The following is a 22,209-nucleotide window of genomic DNA, read 5'->3' as shown; positions in this document are numbered from 1 at the left end:
TGAGGAACTAGTGAGCTGAGGACCCGGGTTCCCTCCTCCCCGCTTCCCTGCAACGGTGCCCACACCTCATTAGTTCCGCCTCTGACTTCTTGTATCCACTTATCAGGTGCCAGACTCTGTTCCTCTATTGAATGGGGAAAAAATATTTCTGACCTAGGAAAAACTGGACACACGTGTGTACCCCGGTATCTAATGGCATAAATATCATATTTTTTTTAATATAGTGCTTCTCTCCCAGTAGGACTCAAAGCACTTTACATTTGGAACACAATATACAAAATGAACAAGTAAATGTGGGAAGGATTAGGAAGATGAGGCAGGCATCTGGGGTGCGCTCAAGTTATGGATAAAGAACATAATGAATAAAATTACTTACGAATTGAGACAAGAAATATATGTGCGACAGAAGGTGATTGTATGTATTCCGCCCTCTCTATCGGAGATGCCCCACTCCCCATCTACCCAAAGCTGAGACGGCAGTGCAGATGTCATCAATGGATGACTAAGGGAAAACAAGCATAATGTCAAATTAGCCAGTTCCTTGCTTCAGGTAACCCTCCTATGTATAGTGCTAATAGTGGAGAAGTCCATTAAAGAACACCGATATAACACATATTTATGAAGACTTTATTGAATAATGTGCATAAAGTTTTCACTATTGATTTTCCCACTTCTTAGCGCACCTAAATCTACCTACCTCATTTTGGCAATTTAAGAAGCATTGATAATCTTTTTGTCATCATTAATGGAAATTGATAAAATCCTCAGCATTGATTTTCTAAAAAAAAAAAAAAACATTGGCCATTTTTATTACATTTACAAGAAAAATAAAATTATGTTATACATATTTAAGTACTTTCTTGGACGAGAATTGCTTTTGCTTAACCGAGAACATTGTTGTGGCTTTTTCAATCAAGGATATACTACTTCTTTGCTAAACAGACTTTCTAAAAATTCAGATTAGACGCTAAAAAAAATTATAGAAACTTTATAAAGTTTTTCAAGTTTTAACAATTATTTTGAGATTTTTTTTTTATTCTGCAGAAACTTTACTTTTATATATTTTTTTGTTAGACTATGCAAACTTTGCCGTGGATTATTCAGCGCTCTATCATCTTGATTGATTGCTTTACCGAAGTGTTGAAAATGAATGACACCTAGTCATCGCTTAGAGAATAAAATATTCAGGAGTTTGCATAGATCCAGCTTGCAGCTGTACCAATTACAATATCTCACCTTCATCATTTATTTATGAAGTGGAGGAGTCATCTGTATTTTGCCACTTAGTGTCAAGCAGATACAAGTTTAAAACTCGAATGCACTTAGAGAACACACTCATCCTTTGACATTTACCAAAATATATTAGTTAATATAAAAATATATTAGTGGGCTGTTATTTTTAACATTTAATATTCCATTGACCTTTATATTTTTATACTGTAAATCTGGATTTCTGGATTCACCTTAATAAATGTAACTATAAAACATCTTATAGTGGATTTAAATTATTTTTTTTATATGTATTTTATTAAAGGACCACTCAATCTAAAATACAAGTTTGCATATATAATAGAGCTACCAACAACATTCAGAGTTTCAAGAGCTTATCAGTAAGGACATTTGACACAAAGTGGTATATAGCAACCAATCAGATTCTAGCTATCAATTTATCTAGTACATTCTAGAAAATTATAGCTAGAATCTGATTGGTTGCTATGGGCAACACCTTCACTTTTACTTTTTAGAATGTTTGATAAATCTACAGGACAGTGTGCTTGATGTTGGGTTTGAACGCATTTTTGTCCAAAACGCAGACATAGAATGTGTTATTAATATTATTATTATTATTATCGTTGATTTGTAAGGCACCACAGTGCTCCGCAGCGCCGTACAGTAGGGAAAACAGTACATACATAAAACAGGGACATACAAGGTAGACAAAATAAATGCAGACATGAAAACAAAGGATGTGAAGGTCCCTGCTCATTGAAGAGCTTACATTCTAAATGGAAGAGGGCACAGCTTAAACAAGAGGAGCAAATGTGGCTTAGAGTGGAGATTGGGAGAGTTGTGAGGGTGCATTAGTGTGGATAGTTTTATCGAGGATAAGGTCACCTCTAAAAAAGAGATGGTTTTTCAAAGAGCATCTAAAGATTTCATAAGTGAGGAGCAGCACGGGAAAAGTCTTGGAGGTGGGAGTGAGAGGTGGTTACCAGAGATGGGACAAGCCGAAGGTCAGAGGTAGATCTAAGAGGGCGGGTGGAGAGTGTTTTGATATGATATTTGAGATGTATATGGGGTGGTGTTGTTGAGGGCTTTGTAGATAAGGTTGAATAATTTGAATTTTATTCTGGAGGTCACAGGGAGCCAGAAAAGGTATATGCAAAGTGGTGCAGCAGATGTGGACCAGTGAGAGAGGAAGATCAGTTTTGCAGCAGCATTTAGGTTGGATTGAAATTTGGACATATGGGTGTCAGGAATGCCAGATAGCAGGAGGTTACAATAGTCAAGAAGGGAGATAATGAGAGATTGGGTAAGAATTTTGGTAGCATGTTGTGTAAGAAAATAGCGTATTCTGGCAGTGTTTTTAAGGTGCAGTCAACAGGATTGGGAGAGAGTCTGGATGTGAGGAATAAAGCAGAGGGTGGAGTTAAGTGTGACACCATGGCAGCAGGCTTGGGAGACTGAGGAAATTGTGGTGTTATTGACAGTGAGGGAGATTTGAGGGCTGGTGGTGACTCTGGCAGGAGGGAAGATAATATGCTCTGTTTTGTACATGGTGAGCTTTAGGTAGCATTGGGGCATCCATGTGGAGATAAACACTTGGTTACACGAGATAGTACAGAAAGAGAGAGGTCAGGGGAAGAGATATAGATTTAGGTGTCATCAACGTAGAGGAGAGGTGTACAATGAAAAAAGTAAAGGGCCAAGAACAGAGCCTTGTGGGACCCCAACAGATAGTAGGAGTGGAGGGGAGGATGTGCCAGAGGTAGAAACACTAAAGGAGCAGTTTGATAGGTAGGAAGTGATCCAGGAAAGAACTGCATCACGAAAGTCAATGAAGTGAAGGATGTGTAGGAGAAGAGGGTGATCAACAGTATCAAAAGCAGCAGAGAGGTCCAGGAGAATGAGTATGGAGACAATACCCTTACATTTTGCAGTAAGTAAATCTTTGGTCACTTTTGTGAGAGCAGTTTCAGTGGAATGTTGGAAGCAGAAGCTTGATTGCAGAGAGTTGAGAACGGAATGAGAGGAAAGAAAATGAGACAGGCGTTTGAACCTCGCTCAAGTAGTTTGGAGGGAAAGGGGAGCAGTGAAATAGGGTGGTAGTTGGAGAAAGAGCCTGGATTGAGAGATGGTTTATTTAAAATAGGTGAGATGAGTGCATGTTTGAAGAGAGATGGAAATATGCCAGTGGAGAGATACAGGTTAAAAAGGTGAGTTTAGAGGTGGGAATGCAGTGGAGGAGAGGGAGCGAAGAAGTTGGGAGGAAATAGGGTCAATTGGACATGTTGCAGAGTGAGATGAAAAAATCAGTGCAGAGACTTGGTCTTCAGTTACTGGAGAGAATTAATTAAGGGTGGATTCGGGATTGTAGTTAAAGGTGGGTAGAGTGAGTGGAATTTGTGGCATGAGGAAATATCTTTTCGAATGGTGTCAATTTTGTCTTTGAAATAGGTGGCAAAATCATGGGCAGGTGAGGGAGGAAGGAGGAGGAGGTGCAGGTGGACAGAGAAGTGAGTTGAAGGTGGCAAAGAGGCAACCTGGGTTAGAAGACTGGGTGAATATTAGAGTTTTGAAGAATGTTTGTTTGGCATTTGAAAGGGCAGCACTGTTAGTTGAAAGGATGAATTTATAGTGGAGTAAATCTGGATAGGAATGAGATTTTCTCCAGTAGCACTCTGCAGTGTGGGAGCACTTTTGCAGGTAGCGGGTCTGTTTGTTGTGCCATGGCTGGGGTTTGGATTGTAGGAGACTATGTGTATTAGCTGGAGTTGCATTGTCTAGGGCTGAAGTGAGTGTTTTGTTATAGAAAGAGGTGTTTTGTCCTTTCCTGATTAGGAAAGGACAATGCAGTGATTGGAGAAAATAGTTGTTTTAGTGAAAATAAGAAGTGGATTAAGGATGGGTTAAGAGTACTTAGGTTTCTTTGTGTACGTGTGTATTTAAGTGCAAGGGAAAGGGCATAAGGTAAGGTGAGGCTGAAAGAAAGGAGGTTGTGGTAGGAGAGTGGAAAGGCGAAATTGGAGAAACTAGAGATGGAGCAGTAGTGGGAGAAGACAAGGTCAAGGGAGTGCCCATCACAGTGGGTTGGAGATGAAGTCCATTGGGAGAGACCAAAGGAGGAAGTAAGTGAAAGAAGTTTAGTGGCAGAAGAAGAGTCAGGAGAAGTATGGTGACAGTAAATAGTGTAGACTGTAAATTGAGTAGGTGCATGATGGAGAGATGTGAATGAATGTATATTATCTAGGGTGGGTAATGAGAAAGTAGAAAGGAAAAATTGATCCAAATTGTGTAGGGCAATGGAAGAGGTGAAGGATACTTTACCGCCCCCTGCCTGTGGTTAATGGAGTAGGAAGTTTCTGCTGCTCTGACATCATGAGGTCCAGTTGGATGCTGACAGTTGGGTGCGGAGGGTCCAGTAACCAAACAGAGATGGTAACAGGAGACATAATTGAGCTCAGTGAGTAGCTGAACAGATGTTGAAACAGCAATGACAGTTGAACTCTGTGGGTCCAACAACTGGACAGAGATGGTAATTCTTTAGATCCTAAAACAGCTTTGTTTTTCCATAAGAAGTCGATCCTCAGCGCTGTTGTGACATTTGCCAACAGTATTTAGAATCTATCCAAAGCGTTATATTTGTGAGAATAGAAAAAGTCTTAGCTTGGGATAAGAGCTGAACCAGTGCACAGCTTACTCCAACTGCTGTCTGCATATCAATAAATAATAAAGTGTTAATAAATTTTTGTGTATATTCTGAATTGCATATATCTTAAGATATGTGCGACTCAGCATAGTATGTTAAATGAGTTGAATGATTAAAGTGTGTTATACGCTTTAAGTGTGTCATGATTCTTTTGAGACATCAGTCATCATCTTCCACCTCATGACATAAGGGGATAGAGTGGCGTTTTTTTATATAGAATTTAAAAATAAATAAATAAAAAAGTGATCTTGGCACCAGCGGTCGTAGTCTGAGTTGGATATTGGTTGGGATGAACAGCGTGGGGTCCCCCCACAAAAGTCGCCACCAGCTCCAAGTTATGACAGGCTATGCTGTTTATACTATAACAGGAATGCCCGCAGGGTGGGGTTCCTCTGTCATGATGCGAGACAGCCCAGCCTGGTTAGAAAGGAGCTGAATTCATTAGGGGAATCAGGCTCTCAAAAATAATGCAGCCTCTCTCTCTAGTCCTATGCTGAAAGGACTACAGCATTTACATGAAAATAGCCAACAGATCCAAGGTTCCATTCATTAGAACACGATTGTGGTGTATGCAATTACATTAAACGTATTGCACAGCTGTATTGTTCTTCTCACTTAGTTTATTGAAAGCTTTTCTGTAAATGAGGGATTCTTTAGAAACAAAATATCATTCAATAGTTTTGCTTATAGGTTTTAATGTTAAGACTATGATCATTAGAGAATGGCAGCATTATATTGGCTTGTTTGAATCATGTGACCGTAAGCCACACAGGACCAGTGGCTTGTAGGCTGAGAAGATTTGTATCTCCTGTTTTTTTTTTACAGTTGACCTTCCCTATAATGGATTTCGTGGTAATGTGTTTAATTCCCCAAAGTGGAAGTAAGTTTGGTTTGGATGGTTATGGTAAAGGGACTTGCTATGGGAAAATATAATTGGTATCATCATATATAGGTGGATGACTCAATACGGATCTGTTGGCCATAATCTGAGAAATGTTTGTAACTCATTGAATTATTAAAATTTTATCACAAGGTTACAACATTGATTACATTACTATTTGATGCTGTTATTACTGTGTATACAATATATAAACAAACAAGAAGCATCAAGTAATAAGTTCAATGTACAGTAACTAAAATATAAATATACATATATATATATATATATATATATATATATATATATAATATATATATATATACAAGTAAACCCGTGCATGATACTCATGCATTCTAGTCAAATCAAGCTACTTAAGGTGTTAAAAAGGTTCTTGTCATGCATTTGGGCCTAGCCCAGGCCTCCTCAGTGGAAGAGCATTACTTCCCGACGCAAGCGCCCTTTTTTAACGTGGTTTTGTCCACATGTCACCACCTCATCATTTTTCTCCATCACCTCATCCTTCATCTTCATCGCCACATCCTTCATCAAGCTATTTAAGGTGTTAAAAACTCCCCACTGTCACCCCCGGCAACCACCAACCACTCCCAACTGTCACTTCTCCTTCAAGAAATATATAGGTCAGTGTATAACTCTGCCCAGCAGGTGGCGCTGCAGCTTGGTTTTTTTTTTCCACACACGCCACTAGGCATTTATATAGTAGAGATAGATATATATATATATATATATATATATATATATATGATATGGCAGAATAATAGAGAATATAGAGGGCTCCCAACTGTATGAAAAAATAAACAATAATTTGTTATTAATTAGCTAAGACATAGGTCATCTCATGACCTAACCATAGACATGCAACACTAAAAATAAAATCAATAACTGAATTAAAATATTGAGTACAGATAAATGATAAATGATAAAACACAGTATAAACAGCTGCATAATTAATGAGCTGAGAGCTTTATGTAATCAAATAACGTTAGAAGGAAGGGAAGTGGCCAGGTCCCCTCACTACTTGTAGATTTTGTTCTACAACACAATAAGTGATGTAGAATGTAATTAATGGAGCACCTCACTCCCTGTGTAATTATAGTGGTCCGTTTGCAGATCCACATTTGTTAGTAGAAATATCTCATGCCCCTTACAATAGTAGGAGATCAATGACCTGCTTCACCTGTAGCAGTTGATAATGATTGCGAACAGCAGCTATTCCTTCCCTTTCTGCATATATATATATATATATATATATATATATATATATATATAGAGAGAGAGAGAGACCAACACAGGTTTAGAAAAAAATATCAAAACATTTAATGAAGTATAAAATACGTTACAGAGTAATGCCCCACAATCGTTTCAGTGTTCCATACTTTACTCGGGGGCCATACAATATATAAATAGTGTTTGTTAGAGATTGTAGATTGAGATATATATATTTAATATTTTGAGAGGAAATCCCATAAGTGATTAAGTCCTACACCTGGATATACGTATTTAGCTGTAAAATTATTTGATAGAAATCAGACTCAAATTAAACTTATCTTTTTAAATAACGCAATTACTCTCAGGCTGTAATCTTTTCACTTCTGTCTTTGATCAGGATTATGTTGGTGTTAATGTTATAGTTGTGCAACTTTTGTACATTAAGACAATGTAGTCACACACAGGGCCGTCTTTCCCATTGGGCACAATGGGCAGGTGCCCGGGGGCCCTGCAGCCCAGAAGGGCCCGTCGGAAGGCAGCAAAAAAAACCACAATACTTACCTTGCGGTCAGCTGGCGATCCGGCTCCCTCCCTGGTCTCCTCCTCTGTGCGACGCTCGCAGTGCATGTCGGGTGTGACGTCATCACGCCCGATATCCATCGCGGAGCACTGCTTTGCCCGGGGGCCCAAAATGTTGTTAAGAGGGCCCTGGTCACACACTAATATGAACTAGAGAATACTACTTAATAAAACTATGATGAAAGTTGAATTGACACAGCACTAATTTGAATATCACTGGTTGACCAAAAATGAAATTTAAGTTGTTGACTGAAATAAAACAGTTTGTCTCTTTTTTTTTCAGGTCATGGAACAAAAGGAGTTTTCGAGCTTCTTTCTGGTTGGCGAAGAACCAGAGAAAGTTTGCCTTTCAAGGACAGGGTGGCCGACGCTTACTCCGATGTAATGGTCTCCTATACAATGACAAGCTCTCTCTACATCATCACATTTGGAATGGGCGCCAGCCCGTTTACAAACATTGAGGCGGTCAAGATATTTTGCCAGAACATGTGCATCACCATCGTCCTGAACTATTTCTATGTCTTCTCCTTCTATGGCTCATGCCTTGTCTTTGCCGGTCAACTGGAACAAAACCGTTATCACAGCGTCTTTTGTTGTAAAATTCCCTCTGAGGAATATCTAGATAGACAACCAATATGGTTTCAAACCATGATGAGCGATGGGCATCAGCATTCCACCCACCATGAACCGGACCCCTATGAGAACCACTTCATTCAACATTTTCTAAGAGAACATTATAATGAATGGATCACAAATACATATGTAAAGCCCTTTGTGGTTATTCTGTACCTCATCTATGCATCATTCTCATTCATGGGCTGCCTCCAAATTAGTGGCGGATCAGACATTATTAATATTTTATCGAGCGATTCTCCCAGTGTTTCTTATGCTCTTATACAGCAAAAGTATTTTAGCAACTATAGTCCTGTGATCGGATTCTATATTTACGAACCTCTTGAATATTGGAATTTGACGGTTCAGGAAGACTTGAAAACCTTAAGTCACGGATTCAATACAGAGTCTTGGACCGAGCAGTTCTACCAATTTTTAAAGGTTGGCAATATTTCTGCGTCCAACAAAAGTGAGTTTATTAATGTCCTCCAGAATGTTTTTCTGAGGAAAGCAGAATTTCAACACTTCAAGAACGACATCATTATTTCCAGGTCAGGCGATGAATTGAACATTATCGCTTCCCGGATGTATCTGGTGGCGAGGACTAGTGAAAACACCCAACGGGAGGTGGTTGAGCTGCTCGAAAAACTAAGGCCGCTCTCTCTGATACAAAGCATCAAGTTTATTGTCTTCAACCCCACCTTTGTCTTTATGGACCACTATGGCTTGGCGGTGACTATGCCAGTCCTGATCGCTGGCTTCAGTGTATTGCTGGTGTTAATTTTAACCTTGTTCTTGGTCATTCACCCTCTTGGAAACTTCTGGCTGATAATTACCGTCATTTCTATTGAGTTGGGTGTGTTGGGTTTAATGACGTTATGGAATGTTGACATGGATTGCGTATCCATCCTGTGCCTTATGTACTCTTTGAATTTTGCCATAGATCACTGTTCCCCTCTGCTTTATACATTTGTCTTAGCCACTGAACACACAAGAACTATATGCATACAAGATTCACTCAAGGAGCATGGCACAGCTATTATCCAGAATGTTGTATCGTTTCTTGTTGGGCTGGTACCCCTTCTGTTTGTGCCTTCAAACTTGACCTCCACACTGTTCAAATGCTTGCTGCTGACCGGTGGTTGCACGCTATTGCACTGTTTCGTCATTTTGCCTGTTTTCTTAACCTTTTTCCCTCCTTCTAAAAAACGCCACAAGAAAAAGAAAAGAGCCAGAAGGAAGGAGAGAGAGGAAATTGAATGCATTGAAATTCAGGAAAATGCCGATCATGTGACTTCTGTTTGAGAGACTGATATTAATTCTCAATGGTCGGACATTCACAGGGAAAGTAGGCAAAAACAGCTGCTTGCGCTGGCCAAAGTTGCAAGTTAAGAAGGGGTATTTTTTGAAACATCAAGGTGCAAGATTTTTTATAACTTTTATAAAATGTATACAAATCAATTTTCTATTACCTCATTTTCATAATGACTCTGTTTGGTGGAAATATGGGTGTAGCCAGTACTTTCCCTCGTTTGCAGTTGTTTTGGTCTTTTTTCATAACTTAATCAAAAGATCTCGATCATTAAATGTAGTTTTTACGATGGCGTTCCATAGATTTATTGTCTAATTTATTATTTTTTTTACATTATATACTCTCCTTCTCCTATGTCTGCTCCTTTTTGAATTTTTTGGTGTCAGGCTATGTCTGAATATGTTTTATGACCCATGGAACTTTTTTTAAGTAGCGAAATGATCACTGAAACATATATATAGACCTGCAACTAAAGCATACTTGCCAACTCTCCCGGAATGTCCGGGAGACTCCCGCATTTCGCGAGAGTCTCCCAGGCTCCCGGGAGAGTGTGGCAATCTCCCTGATCGGCAAAATTCAGTTTAAACGCCGCGATTCACCCAGAATTGCTGTGTTTGGCCCCGCTGTAAAATGACGCGATTTCGGCGCCCCGCCCCCTGCACGCCCACGTCCCAGCCGGCATCTCCCGGAAGAAAGAAAACAAATGTTGGCAAGTATGAACTAAAGCTCAACATTTTGTGGTTTCTTTTATTGCTTGCATTTCTTTTATACAGATCACTTATGAAGGAGATCTGTTAAACATTGTCCACAACATAACACAACATTTGAGGGCCCCATAGGAAATTTTTGTAAGGACCTCCATGTCCCATTGAATGGTGGAAAAAACAGATATACACAAGGGTATTTGGCAGGGAGGACAGGTCCCCCATCATCTGTGGGCTCAATAGCAGCTGTACCCCCCTCCAACTATGGTAGTTATGCTAGTTATTGCTCAGACATCACTCACTCGCCATATGGTATTGATAAATCTCATTACCATGTGTGTACGCTGTTGCTCCACCATTTCTCTTCCGCCAAACACTCTCTTCTTTCTGAGGGCCACGTAAAACGCCAGAGTGGAGACAAATATGGAGCAAAGACTGGAAATGCGACTTATCTCCTCAATATTTGCCTAAGTACATAGAACCCAATATTTGTCTACCGCTCCATCTGCTAAGTAAACACTCTCTAATCACTGATTAGTTCGCCCAGTTTATTTTATTGAATTAGTGATTGTTGTCACTGTTTGCTCCAAGCTTTTGTTCTACAGCTGGTAGAATACAATGGTCAACAGCCACTAAAACTGGTATTGGGTCTTCTAGTCGATCCCCAAAAAAACAAATTGGCCCCTCTTTCTCCAGCTAGTAAAATCATGGTAATTTCTTGCCAAGGATATTGGCGGTCTTGGAGAACCCACCCACAATGCAGTGCTTCTTGTCCTGATGACGGAACCATTGGCCCGTCCACCTGTGTTACTCTGTGGGACGTATTCAATTAGTCGCGATGGTCCAACATCCACATCGTGGAATGCTTCTCTCTCCTCTATGGGGGGGCGAAGAGAAGTCCGCGATGTTACATCACAGCGGAGTGCCTTCGTGACCGTTCCGGAAGCACTCCACGGCTAAATGATTATGCCCTCGTGAGTCTTGCACATTTCAAAATCTCTCTATATAACTCGGTGGTAGTCGTTATAGCAAACATCTAAATTCCAACAAGAGTTACAACGATATGTTAATCGTGAGTGATGTAATTGCCGACATGGAGGAAATTAGACGTCTTGAAATACTGACATACAACAATTCAGAGAAACACACATACCGACAGTGAGATTTACATCACATCTAAGGGCGACACTTACATTGATGCTTTTAAGGGGGGTAATGTGAGGACCCACAGGCTGTATAATGTACAACCCTTCCAAAAAAACATTATACAGCTGGTATGTGTGTTTCTCTGAATTGTCAGTATTTCAAGACATCTAATTTCCTTCATGTCGGCATTTACATCAGTCGTCATTTTAGTTGTTCGCTATCACGTACCCCACCCATATAACTAGCAAGAATCATATCTAAGTTAATTTTATTCACTAATTAATCATAAAATTCCTTTGTAACAGTTGTACTTTAAAAGCAATGGTACATCAACTAACACTTTTTTTTTTACCTAACAGATCAAATCAATTGCAAGCAGTGCTATGCAGGGATCAAATATATTTTAGAAGCCTTTTCATTTCCACAAAACAGACAACATTATCTCATTTTTAGCCGTTTCTTTTTAAAAGGAAAAATACTGGTTACTCTGAAATTCAGAAATAAACTAATGTTCATTATGTGACGATCAGGGTAATGATCACACTGACAACAAACCAGAGAGATCATGAAAAGAGTAAATTCTATGCAAAAAGCCAAAAGTTGTCAGTATTTGTGTTGTTTCTTACCTCTAGTAATAATTGTCACCGTCCAGTATACTCGCTGATGCCTAACACAGCCATACTACTGCTAACTGTATAAAGCACTAGCCGGCGGGATGTATTAATGACAGTTTGCAGTGCAACAAGAAATATTTCCTTTATCGTTCAAAATCAGATATCATGAGCCAAATGATTGCTATGTATGATGGTGACTGGAGTCCAGGGGGTAAATGTATCAAGCCGAGAGTTTTCCAGCGGGTTTGAAAAGTGGAGATGTTGCTTAAAGCAACCAATCAGATTCTAGCTGTCATTTTGTAGAATGTACTAAATAAATGATAGCTAGAATCTGATTGGTTTCTCAAACCCGACGGAAAACTCTCAGCTTCATACATTTACCCTCAGGTATTGCTGATCATTTTATTAGTGCGCATCAGACGTCCTGTCATGACAATAAGAGGTGTTTTAAGTTTTGCAGATAAAACAATTATATTTTTTAGATGCGCTTTGCTTAAAACAAGAGCTCAACTGTTTCTTTTGTTTGTTTATATTTATGTATAAAAAAAACAGACATGGGGCATTATATCGCTAAGTTTAAAAGTGTGTTGTAAAATATTAAGGTCATAGGGCCTGATGCTGAGTTGGGACGCATGTCCGTTTGCGTAGTGTAAAATCCGCAAACTTGTACTGCGCATGTGCACAAAAAAAAGCTGCATGTATACGAGTGTTTGCATATTTAATCGCACCTGATGCTTGCACTTTGAGTGGTGGGAAGGGGTCTGTCCAACCTAGATCAAGCACAGTAAAGGCGCGTTGGCGTAATTGTAAACAGGTGCAGACCGTACGGAGATGCGTATATGCTGTTGGTAACTGTATCACTTGTGAGTACACGCTGATGATGATGGCAGTCGCCAGCACTGATTGGCTGACTGCAAATTCATCTCTGAAGCTGATAGGTGCTTTCTTCATTCATCATGCATATATAATTTTATCATTTTTTTTTCTGTGCTTATTTTCTAAATAATTTATTTTTGCTACTTTCATGTACAATATTATATCTGCTGTTTTATAGAGGGGTTTTAATTTAAATCAAACCAAATAGCTATGAAAACTAATGTAAACCAGTTTTTCTTACAAAATATAATATAATAATTATGAGGGGGTTGTGTGTGTGGGTGTAAGAACGCCTGGCATATAGCTGGCATGTGTGCTTAGAGCTGGATACCTCCTGCGACGCGTGCGCGTCAACATATGGGTATAAATATGCTATTTTTAAGTGCAACTTCATAGAGCTAACTTTTTGGAGGGATATGCGACCAACACAGCATCAGTCACATAGTGTGCCCATGGAGGCGGCCATTTTGAAGCCTCGGTGATAGGCTGCATGCACAGTAATATTGGTCAGGCATACAAAATGGCTGCCTCCACTGTGTGAATTGGACAGCTCAGCGCTAATTTAATAGTTACACAGTCTTTGAATAGACTGAGAACAGTATTTGTTAACAAATGTAAAATAAATGAAAGCAGTAGATGGGGCACGGTTCCTAAAACATGTCAAGATGTATACAACTTTATAATCACTGGAGCTGGAGGTGTGGTTGTGTCATTTAATGACAGGTAATATTGTTATATTTGATCAGTAGAGTGTGAAACAAATGAAGGCAATATCTGACTGATTTCTAGGTGTTATACTACATTTACACCATAAACATATCCCTCATTCAGGGTCATTTACTTTGTTAAAAAAAATGCAGTGTCTCAGTCAGAGATGGAACTAGCAAGCTCTGGGCCACGGATCAGTGAGGCGTGGAGAAGGGAACCTGGGCCCATCTGCATCTGCCATGCAGCGGGCGCCCATTATCTCCATTGGCCCCCCTGCTGTGCCAATGGTAGTTCCGCTACTGGTCTCAGTGCTAGAGCTGTGTACTTCCTGTTTTGTGATGTCAGACTTTAGTGTTTACATTCTTGTGTTTGTCTTTATGAAGTCATACATGATTTTGCACAGCATGAGTAATTGTTTCCTCCAGCTCATCAGCGGAATAGGCTAAGCAAGGGTGGAGTGGGGCGTTTTATATGGGATTAATGTCTCTTGCAAAATACCACATTATGTACAAAAATAAGACTTAGCGATAGATTTATCAAACCTTCCAAAAAGGAAAAGTAGATTCTATCCATCATGTTCTAGAATGTAATAGATACCTGACAGCTGGAATCTGATTGGTTGCTATGGGCAACACCTCTTTTTTAGAATGTTTGATAAATCTGCCCCTGTTCTTGTGGGAGGAATAATTGGCTACAATGGGGTAGAGTTTGCTCATGTTTGAACGTGCTCTGAGTTAACAGTAGTGATCAGTGCGTTTTAGACACAGAGGTAGCATTCATCAAGACAACCTTCAATATGATGCCCAAATGTATAATGTTGTCCCCTTACGGTTATGAGTTAAACTCAAACAAAATTCTAGGAGAAAATGGAATGTTCAAATGAATTAGAGGGCGATACAAAATTATGCAAACATCAAGTACAGCCTCAGCTCAGATGAACAATGAAGATGCAGAATGGGGGGTATGCAGCCATACTTAGGGGATGTCATTCTTAATAGGTCATTGTGATTGGAACAACTGTAGGTCACAGTCAAACGTAGGCTATAGAGCAAACGGGCATTTGTGTCAGTGTACGGAGGTGCTGTGTGATGTAATCATTGTATTTCATTCTTTAGGAACGAACCAGCAGCAACTACTACAAATGGACACAAAGAGCAATAGATTGCAACGCACATTTGGAAGAGACATGCATGATTTTCTAAACATCTTTGCAACAATTGCTAATTTAATGGTTGCCTAAAAATTCCATGTTTAATGTAGCTGGACTTTGTCTGACCTATGGAACTTACATTCAATATCCCAAACTACAGCACAGATGCAACAGGATTTAATATTCTAGTATGTGCTTTCATGGTGTTGCAAACATTGGAACGGGGTCACCCAGTGACACTTATGCTACCCGAGTGGATCAGTGTCACCTATATACTTTTTATATTTTTTTAAACAAACTGACCTTAAATGTTAACCCCTCACAATAATATATGCATGTCGCTCATAATGCACTTACAAACGTTTCAGTGCTCTCAGGGGGTTAAACAGCAGGAGATCCGTTTTGTAATTTTATACTAAGCTAACTTTATCAGAGCATGAAACTATATTTGGAGACAAAGGAATATACTGTATGTAGTTATGCAATATGAGTGTTGATGAGAAAATGTATCTGTCGCACTGTGTGTCATATACAGTGGCTTTATTTAAAACTATCACATACATGCTGTTCTTTACGCTGTATAGCAAACATTCAGAGGATCATATCTTCATAATTAGCTAAACCACACCAAAGACAAGCCCTGATGCATAAACTAGTTTTAAATGGGGTTATCATGTAGAGTATGGAATTGGTTCTACTTACTATGCTCAGTTTATTGTTGAATCTCATCTGTCATTTATCTACTCATGTCCTTGGGAGAAAAGAAAACTCAATAAAATATCTCGTTTTTACATTTGTCTCCTTGCAGTTCTTAAATGGAGAGGTTCAAAATGTTTTAGTTCTTTTTGGGATGTGTATGCTGAGAAAAAATGGTTTCATTTTTAAGAATGTTGCATGAAAATGTTATTCCTGTTAATGTTCTTCATTATAGCACATCTCCAATCTCATCTCTACCTAAACTACTAGCCGCCCCCTCCACTCTGCCTGTGACCGCCGCCTCACTACTTCACTGATCACCTCTTCTCACTCCCGTCTTCAGGACATTGCCTGGGCTGCTCCCCAGCTGTGGAACGATCTTCCACGTTTCATCAGGTTTGCATCTACTCTCAAAGGCTTCAAGCGTGCCCTTAAGACTCATTTCTTTATTCAAGTCTATCAGTCCTCCTCCTAACTTTTTTGTCCTGGCTCTCTCCCCCAGTTAGTACCACCCTATTTGTGTCTCCCCCTTCCCTTTAGGATGTAAGCTCTCAGGAGCAGGGCCCTCTTTTTTTGTGTGCTCCTTCTACTGTTCCTTCACCCTCTGTACCTCTTGGCCTGCTTCCCTAGCCCTGTTTTCACTGTCTTCTTAAGCTTTCTACCATCCCTTTCACTATCTGTCCCAGATATAATCTGATTTGCTTTACCCTGTCACCTGTGTTTGTATATATTTTTGTATCATGTTGTGTCTTGGTTCTGTTTCCTGTATATGTAATGTACGGCCCTGCGGACCCTTTGTGGCACCTTATAAGTCAAAGATAATAATAATAATAATAATAATATGATCAACCCAATAATGATAAATGTGGTGTAAAAAAAAAACAACAGCTTCAGTGGCCATTAATCAGAATTATGTTTAGATAACAGTGAAATTCACATACTGGAAGTTGAAGTGAGGGAACTGATTAGTCTGGATGACATTGCTCTAAAATAAAGTTCAGACAATTCTAAACTTTACCCAAGTTTTCCTTATGATGTATTCGGCCATAGAAACCTATCTACAGTAACTATAGGAGGAACTGGTTCATTATGTGAGTCCAGTATTATTTGTCCACCTGTAATTGAAAGTTCATTCCATCAGCCTCTCTGATATGTGGAAACAGAAACACCTCATGCAGAAAGTGCATCAGCATTCTAGGTAAATGGGAGGTTATACATTTACAAATGTTGAATGGCATCTCGTGTGTGTCGAGTTTCCAGCATATGAGAATGACAGCAAACAGTAGTGCAAAGCCAAGAAGTTCACAACACTACCAGAAGAATTGAGATTGTGAATGGGAGAACCTATAAACCCTTAACAGAAGACTGTTTACACTTTCACCTACACCGCCATAGATAGGGCGACCTCTTTCTTTGTAGCTTTTACTTATAACCTTTAAAGGATATTAATGTTTGTTCTCCTTTTACTGCTGTAACAATGAAGTTGGGCTCACAAGTCATTAATGACATTTTTTTCTGACTCCTGGTTCTGGTGTCATTGACCTGGTGTAGTGTCCAATTCCTCTTTCCTTGTTATCTATTTATCAGTCCATATTTTGAGCATTTTTCAACCCTTTTAGCCGTCCACAGATCCATCGTTCATGCATCCTTTTTACCTCCATCCATAAAATGTCACCATCTCTCTTTCCATTCATCCTTGTGTCCTTTTTACTATTACTCAATGTACCCACTCTGACCATTCATTCATTCACCCATTACACATCCAGCACCACATCTTTCCACCTCTTCATCCATGTTTCCATCATTCCACCTCTTCATCCATCTGCCTTTTTGACTATTTTTGACTATCAATCCATCTGTTCATCCACGCTGGCCAATTGATTTGTCTTTTCCATCAGCCAGCTCTACATCCAACCCTACATCCATCCTTCTATCTGCCATTTTGTCTATCACTTCATCCATCAACTCTAACCATTATTTCGCCCTTTCCACCATCAAGCTCTATATCCATCCAATCCTTACATCTGCCATTTTGTCTATCACTTTACTCATCTACTTTGTGTTATAAACCCAACAATCAGCGACATATAACCAGTATACAGAGACTATCGCATGGGGTGTTTTTCACTATTAGTAGCCGCCTTTCCAAGAACAATACTGTTCACTGGTACTCAGATACCCCCTGCACTTGATCCCAATAGTGTTATCAGCTGTGAGTGAGGTAGAGTCCGGGAACCTCAGCAGCTATGGAGCCATACGTAGACAAAACAAGACAGACAGGACATAAAAGAAAATAGTCAATTGTCAAGATATGGCAGGAGAGGTACACGAGGTCAATAAACAGGCAGAAAGTTCAAGGGCAGGCAGAGATACAACAGCAAGGTCCAGGAAATGTAGCCAAGGTCAAACATACTAAATCCAGCAGCAGACAATATACCGATCTATATAGAGCAAAGGTACAAGAACTAGCCTAGGTAAACCTAACACCAACATAGCAATAATAGCAATGAGTGTATTTATGTAGGTCCTGGCCAATCAGCTGCTGGCTCAAAATCATGTGAACAGAAAGTGTTGACTGATCAGCTGCTGAGCAGAAGTCGTGTGAGCAGAAAGTGTTGGCTGATCAGGTGCTAGGTAGTGAGCAGTAATGACTCTTGCAAGAGCTGATAAATCAGCTGCAATGTGAAATCCCCATTAGCAGCTCAGAAAGCAAGGTGAGTATGGTTGCTTAGCAACCTCCAGCACACAGAAACACAACAACTCTGACATACAGCAGCATCTGGAATTGATTCTGAGACAACATAGCGGCAAAACATAACACTCTGACCATTGTTTCACCCTTTCCACCATCTAGCTCTACATCCACCCATCCCTCCATCTGCCCTTTTGACTACCCATCTATATCTATTTTTATTTACAAAACCTATCTGATGACTCATCATTATGTCTATTAAATGAACAGTAAAACAATTATGTAAGATTTATTTCTTCATAATAACACATCTGTCTATCTGATAAATAGTGGTAATAAAGTTATTTACTTCACAGACATTTGTGACATTAATAAGTGTACCTAGATTTCTGAGATTAGTGGTTCCCCAAACGTCTGGTGTTGTGACACATCTTTCAACACAAAGGACATGTGATTCATGTTTGTCACACACCAGTTATTTTGTTTCTTTACAATAAAATATAGTTCATATATGCATTAATTTCCATTGCATTACTTTGACTTATTTTAAGATTTTTTTTACTGACAAATACTTGTGACATGTCCACCCTGGTGTGGTTTGTAATCACTATTCTCTATTTTTGGGGGCATTGTACGCATTCATTTTTGAGAAGAGGCACAAATACAAGTTCACCAATCTGGTTTCTTCTATAAAGTTTCTTTCTTTAACAAACACAGTTATACAGGTAGACTTTACAAGTCATTTATTGTACATAGTTACAATAAAACAAACTTATAATGAGCTATGAAGCAATATTTGATTATACAGTACAGTAGCTCCCGACTTTTCACTGATTAAGATTTCTATATGGGATCTATACTCATTTTTTAAAATTATATTCCACATAATTCCATGTACTGCAAATGATTATTCTTTTGCCTTCTGGTGAATATAAAAGTGTTTATTAAATTTATTTTACAATGTCTATTTGTGTTTGTGTTATTCAGAGGACTTCTATAAAGTGAGTTTGAAAAGATAGAAGTTCGGGCTCTCTCTTCCCGTCCCCCGTTCCCCCCTCCCCCTCTATATTCATCTGTAAGAGCTTGGTAGGCAGACACAACCTCTGTAAGTTGTTTTCTTTTCTTTAAACAATCTTGCTACACTCTTGGGTCATGGAGAAGCTGGTAAGTCTAAATGTTGTCTTTAACCATAAGATATTAAAGCAGTCAATTTGCAAATTATTAGTTCAGCCCAAAATATGGTACATACAGGGCCGGACTGGCTATCTGGCACTTCTAGCAAATGCCAGAAGTGCCGATGGCTAGATGGGTCGGTCCCTACACTGGCGAATTGGCTGTCACTTCCTGTAATACTATATTTACCATGGCGTGATAAATGTAATGTTTTATTTTAATGTATGTATCATTGGCCCATGTTGGCCACACCCACAACACAATGTGGCAACGCCTTTTTTGGTGCCGCCACGCAAAGTTTCTTTCCTGCAAGAACTGAGGTGGGCCTGTGTACTTTAAATGCCAGGGCTGATTTTTAGTCCCAGTCCGGCCCTGGGTACATACCATTGTATGTAGGTGGACACATTTGCTGAGTGCTGAGCAGCTATGTAGCATTGTCTGACATACCCTTTGTGAGCCCTACCTGAGTGCTATCCTTGAGTCTCTGATATTAGTATACTGTACATAGGCAAACCGAGAGGGGGTTTCCTAGTGCCTGTAAACCCCCCTCCAAGCCTGGGGTACTGTATAATTGAGGTGGCTGGACCCTGCCCCTGCTTCACATGGCTCTGCTTGAAAAGGGAGAGCTGTGTGCACCTAACAGTAGTGCACGCAGCATTGTCCATGTATGTATATTATAGGGATAGGAAGAGTTGGTGAGCAGCCAAGCACTGTCTAATATTATAGCCGCGCGTGGAAACCCCCCCTCTACAAATCCTGCATTTGTCCCTGCTGTATACACTCAACAATTGTTTTACTAATGAGGCACATACTGAGCAGGGCACACATCTGAAACCCTAGAATAATTTTACATAAATTGAACTATTTGAAATCATGGACCACATTATATAGTAATATTGTAATGCTTTTATATTCCATTGCCCTATGATAATTTCTGCATGTACTCCTGCCCTTTGATTGCATTTTGCAGAACTATTGCAGTGTAGCATTTGTGTTGTAATGCTAGTGATACACAAGCTTTTTGAGCGCCTATGTATCTCAGCCCCAATAACCAACACTTACACACTATTTTCCTGCACAGAGCAGGCATTGTCAGCAGTAACGCATGCACTGGTATACCGTATTTAAGGTATGCAGCCTGCAATGTGTACCAGGAATTCAGTACTTTTGTTTTCATAGCACCCCTGTGCCACTAGACTTAAAACCAATTTCTTAACGCCAAAGCACTTTGAATAATGAGTATTTGATACAGACCATTTTCTCTGGTAACTAGAGTACAATACAGAACACATAAACTTTTGGCTAGTATACAAAACAGTCCCCATTTTCTGGTAGCTAGTATACAATACATAGCCCATTCCCAGATTACTAGCATTCAATACCGAGCCAATTGCCTGGTGGCTAGTATACAATACAGAATCCATTTTCAATTACAAATTGTACTTGAACAGTTATCCCACACAATTGTCCTCCAAAGCTCAGTAAGATAATGGTATTTTTACGAAGCCTGAGGTTGGAGTAGACCTTAAAGCCCCGCTCTAGATAGACTTAACCCGAGAGAGGTGCGGAGTCTAACAGTAGAGAAGTATTCACCAGGGATCCCCACAAGGGAATATGCACTTAGCTGCTCTCTAGACACAGGTTGCGGTCCTCTAAGGGGGATTAGAGCAGGGTGAGATGGAACCGTGGAGTGGAGCAGGACTGCTGGACGATAAATGCAGGGGTTCAGGTGAACGGCAGTGAACCAAAGCGCTGAGGTCTTTAGAAAGCGAATAGCTGAGAACAGGACTGATTATGAGGCACGAGGTTCCTGCAACAATACCACAGGTCTTGATCGTGGAACAGGTAACACAGGGTACCGATGTGCAGACGGGAGCCAGAGAGAATAGCGCCCTAACCAAGAAGGAGGCTTGAAGATCTGGCGTCTTAGTAGAGAAGCAGGTGCATTAAATAGACAGAGCTGACAGGCAATTAGCCAATCAATAGAATGCAGCAAGTTTAGAAAAGACATGGGGCTAGATTTACTAAGAATCGCATTTACTATAGGGCGGCTTGAGGCTTCCAATTTAAAATAACTGGCGATGTATGACGGACTGAAAAAGCAAAACCGCCATCAAAACTGCCATCCAAAAGACAGGACGGGACAGTTTTAATAACTGCTTCAGAATGGCTGGATAGCTTAAATATGCTGTTTGAACTATTTTGCCATTCAGAATGTTAGAGAAAGCACCATTGACATTTAAATTATGTTGGCAATCATTATTTATTTATTTATTAAGGGGCAAAAATAATTAAATATTAACTTATGAGGGAATAAAAAAAATTCATTATATTAAGGGGATAAAATTATATAATTTTTATATTATTTGGACAATATGTCATGACAAATTGTGCAACATAAATAATTATATCCACCATTCACAATCAGTTAATAATATTATATATTCACATTTTCTACATAATATAATGCTACAATAGTGTCCCTTTAAAAAAAAAAAAAAATTCTCTCATAAATTAATATTACATTTATTTTGTTCCTTTAGCAATAAATATTGATTTTCCAAATGATTAAAATATTAATGGTGCTTTCTCTTATGTTCTGAATGGCAAAATAGCTCAAACAGCAGCTGTTTGATCAATCTCGCCTATTGAACCCACCTCTTTCATTTTGGCCATTTGGATGGCTGTTTTGCGGCTGTTTTGAAAACCCCCAGCTTAGTAAATCCGGCTGTTTGTATGTTTATCATTGTTAAAATCGCGATGGCGGTTTCTAAAGTGGTGGTTTTGAAAAATGTTATTGGCCGTTTTGACGGCGGTTTGGGCTTTAGTAAATCCGGCGGTTTCAAAACCGCCGGAAAACTAGCTGAAAAGTGGCGGTTTGAGCAATCCACCCGTTAGTAAATCTAGCCC

The 22,209-nt window shown here is 39.5% G+C and overlaps 1 protein-coding gene across 1 annotated transcript in view; it reads left to right on the top strand.

Annotated features, from left to right (window-relative positions):
* PTCHD4 (patched domain containing 4) overlaps positions 1–10,072 on the top strand; it is a 109,994-nt gene extending 99,922 nt beyond the window's left edge. Inside the window, exon 3 of the mRNA XM_075200489.1 lies at positions 7,900–10,072. Coding sequence (XP_075056590.1) covers positions 7,900–9,533 — 1,634 coding nt within the window. The 3' untranslated portion in view covers positions 9,534–10,072. The remainder of the gene's footprint in view (positions 1–7,899) is intronic.
* The last annotated feature ends 12,137 nt before the right edge of the window (positions 10,073–22,209 follow it).

The sequence above is a fragment of the Mixophyes fleayi genome, chromosome 3, assembly GCF_038048845.1.
Source record: "Mixophyes fleayi isolate aMixFle1 chromosome 3, aMixFle1.hap1, whole genome shotgun sequence".
Taxonomy (NCBI): domain Eukaryota; kingdom Metazoa; phylum Chordata; class Amphibia; order Anura; family Limnodynastidae; genus Mixophyes; species Mixophyes fleayi.
This window is presented reverse-complemented; position numbering and strand designations above follow the sequence as displayed.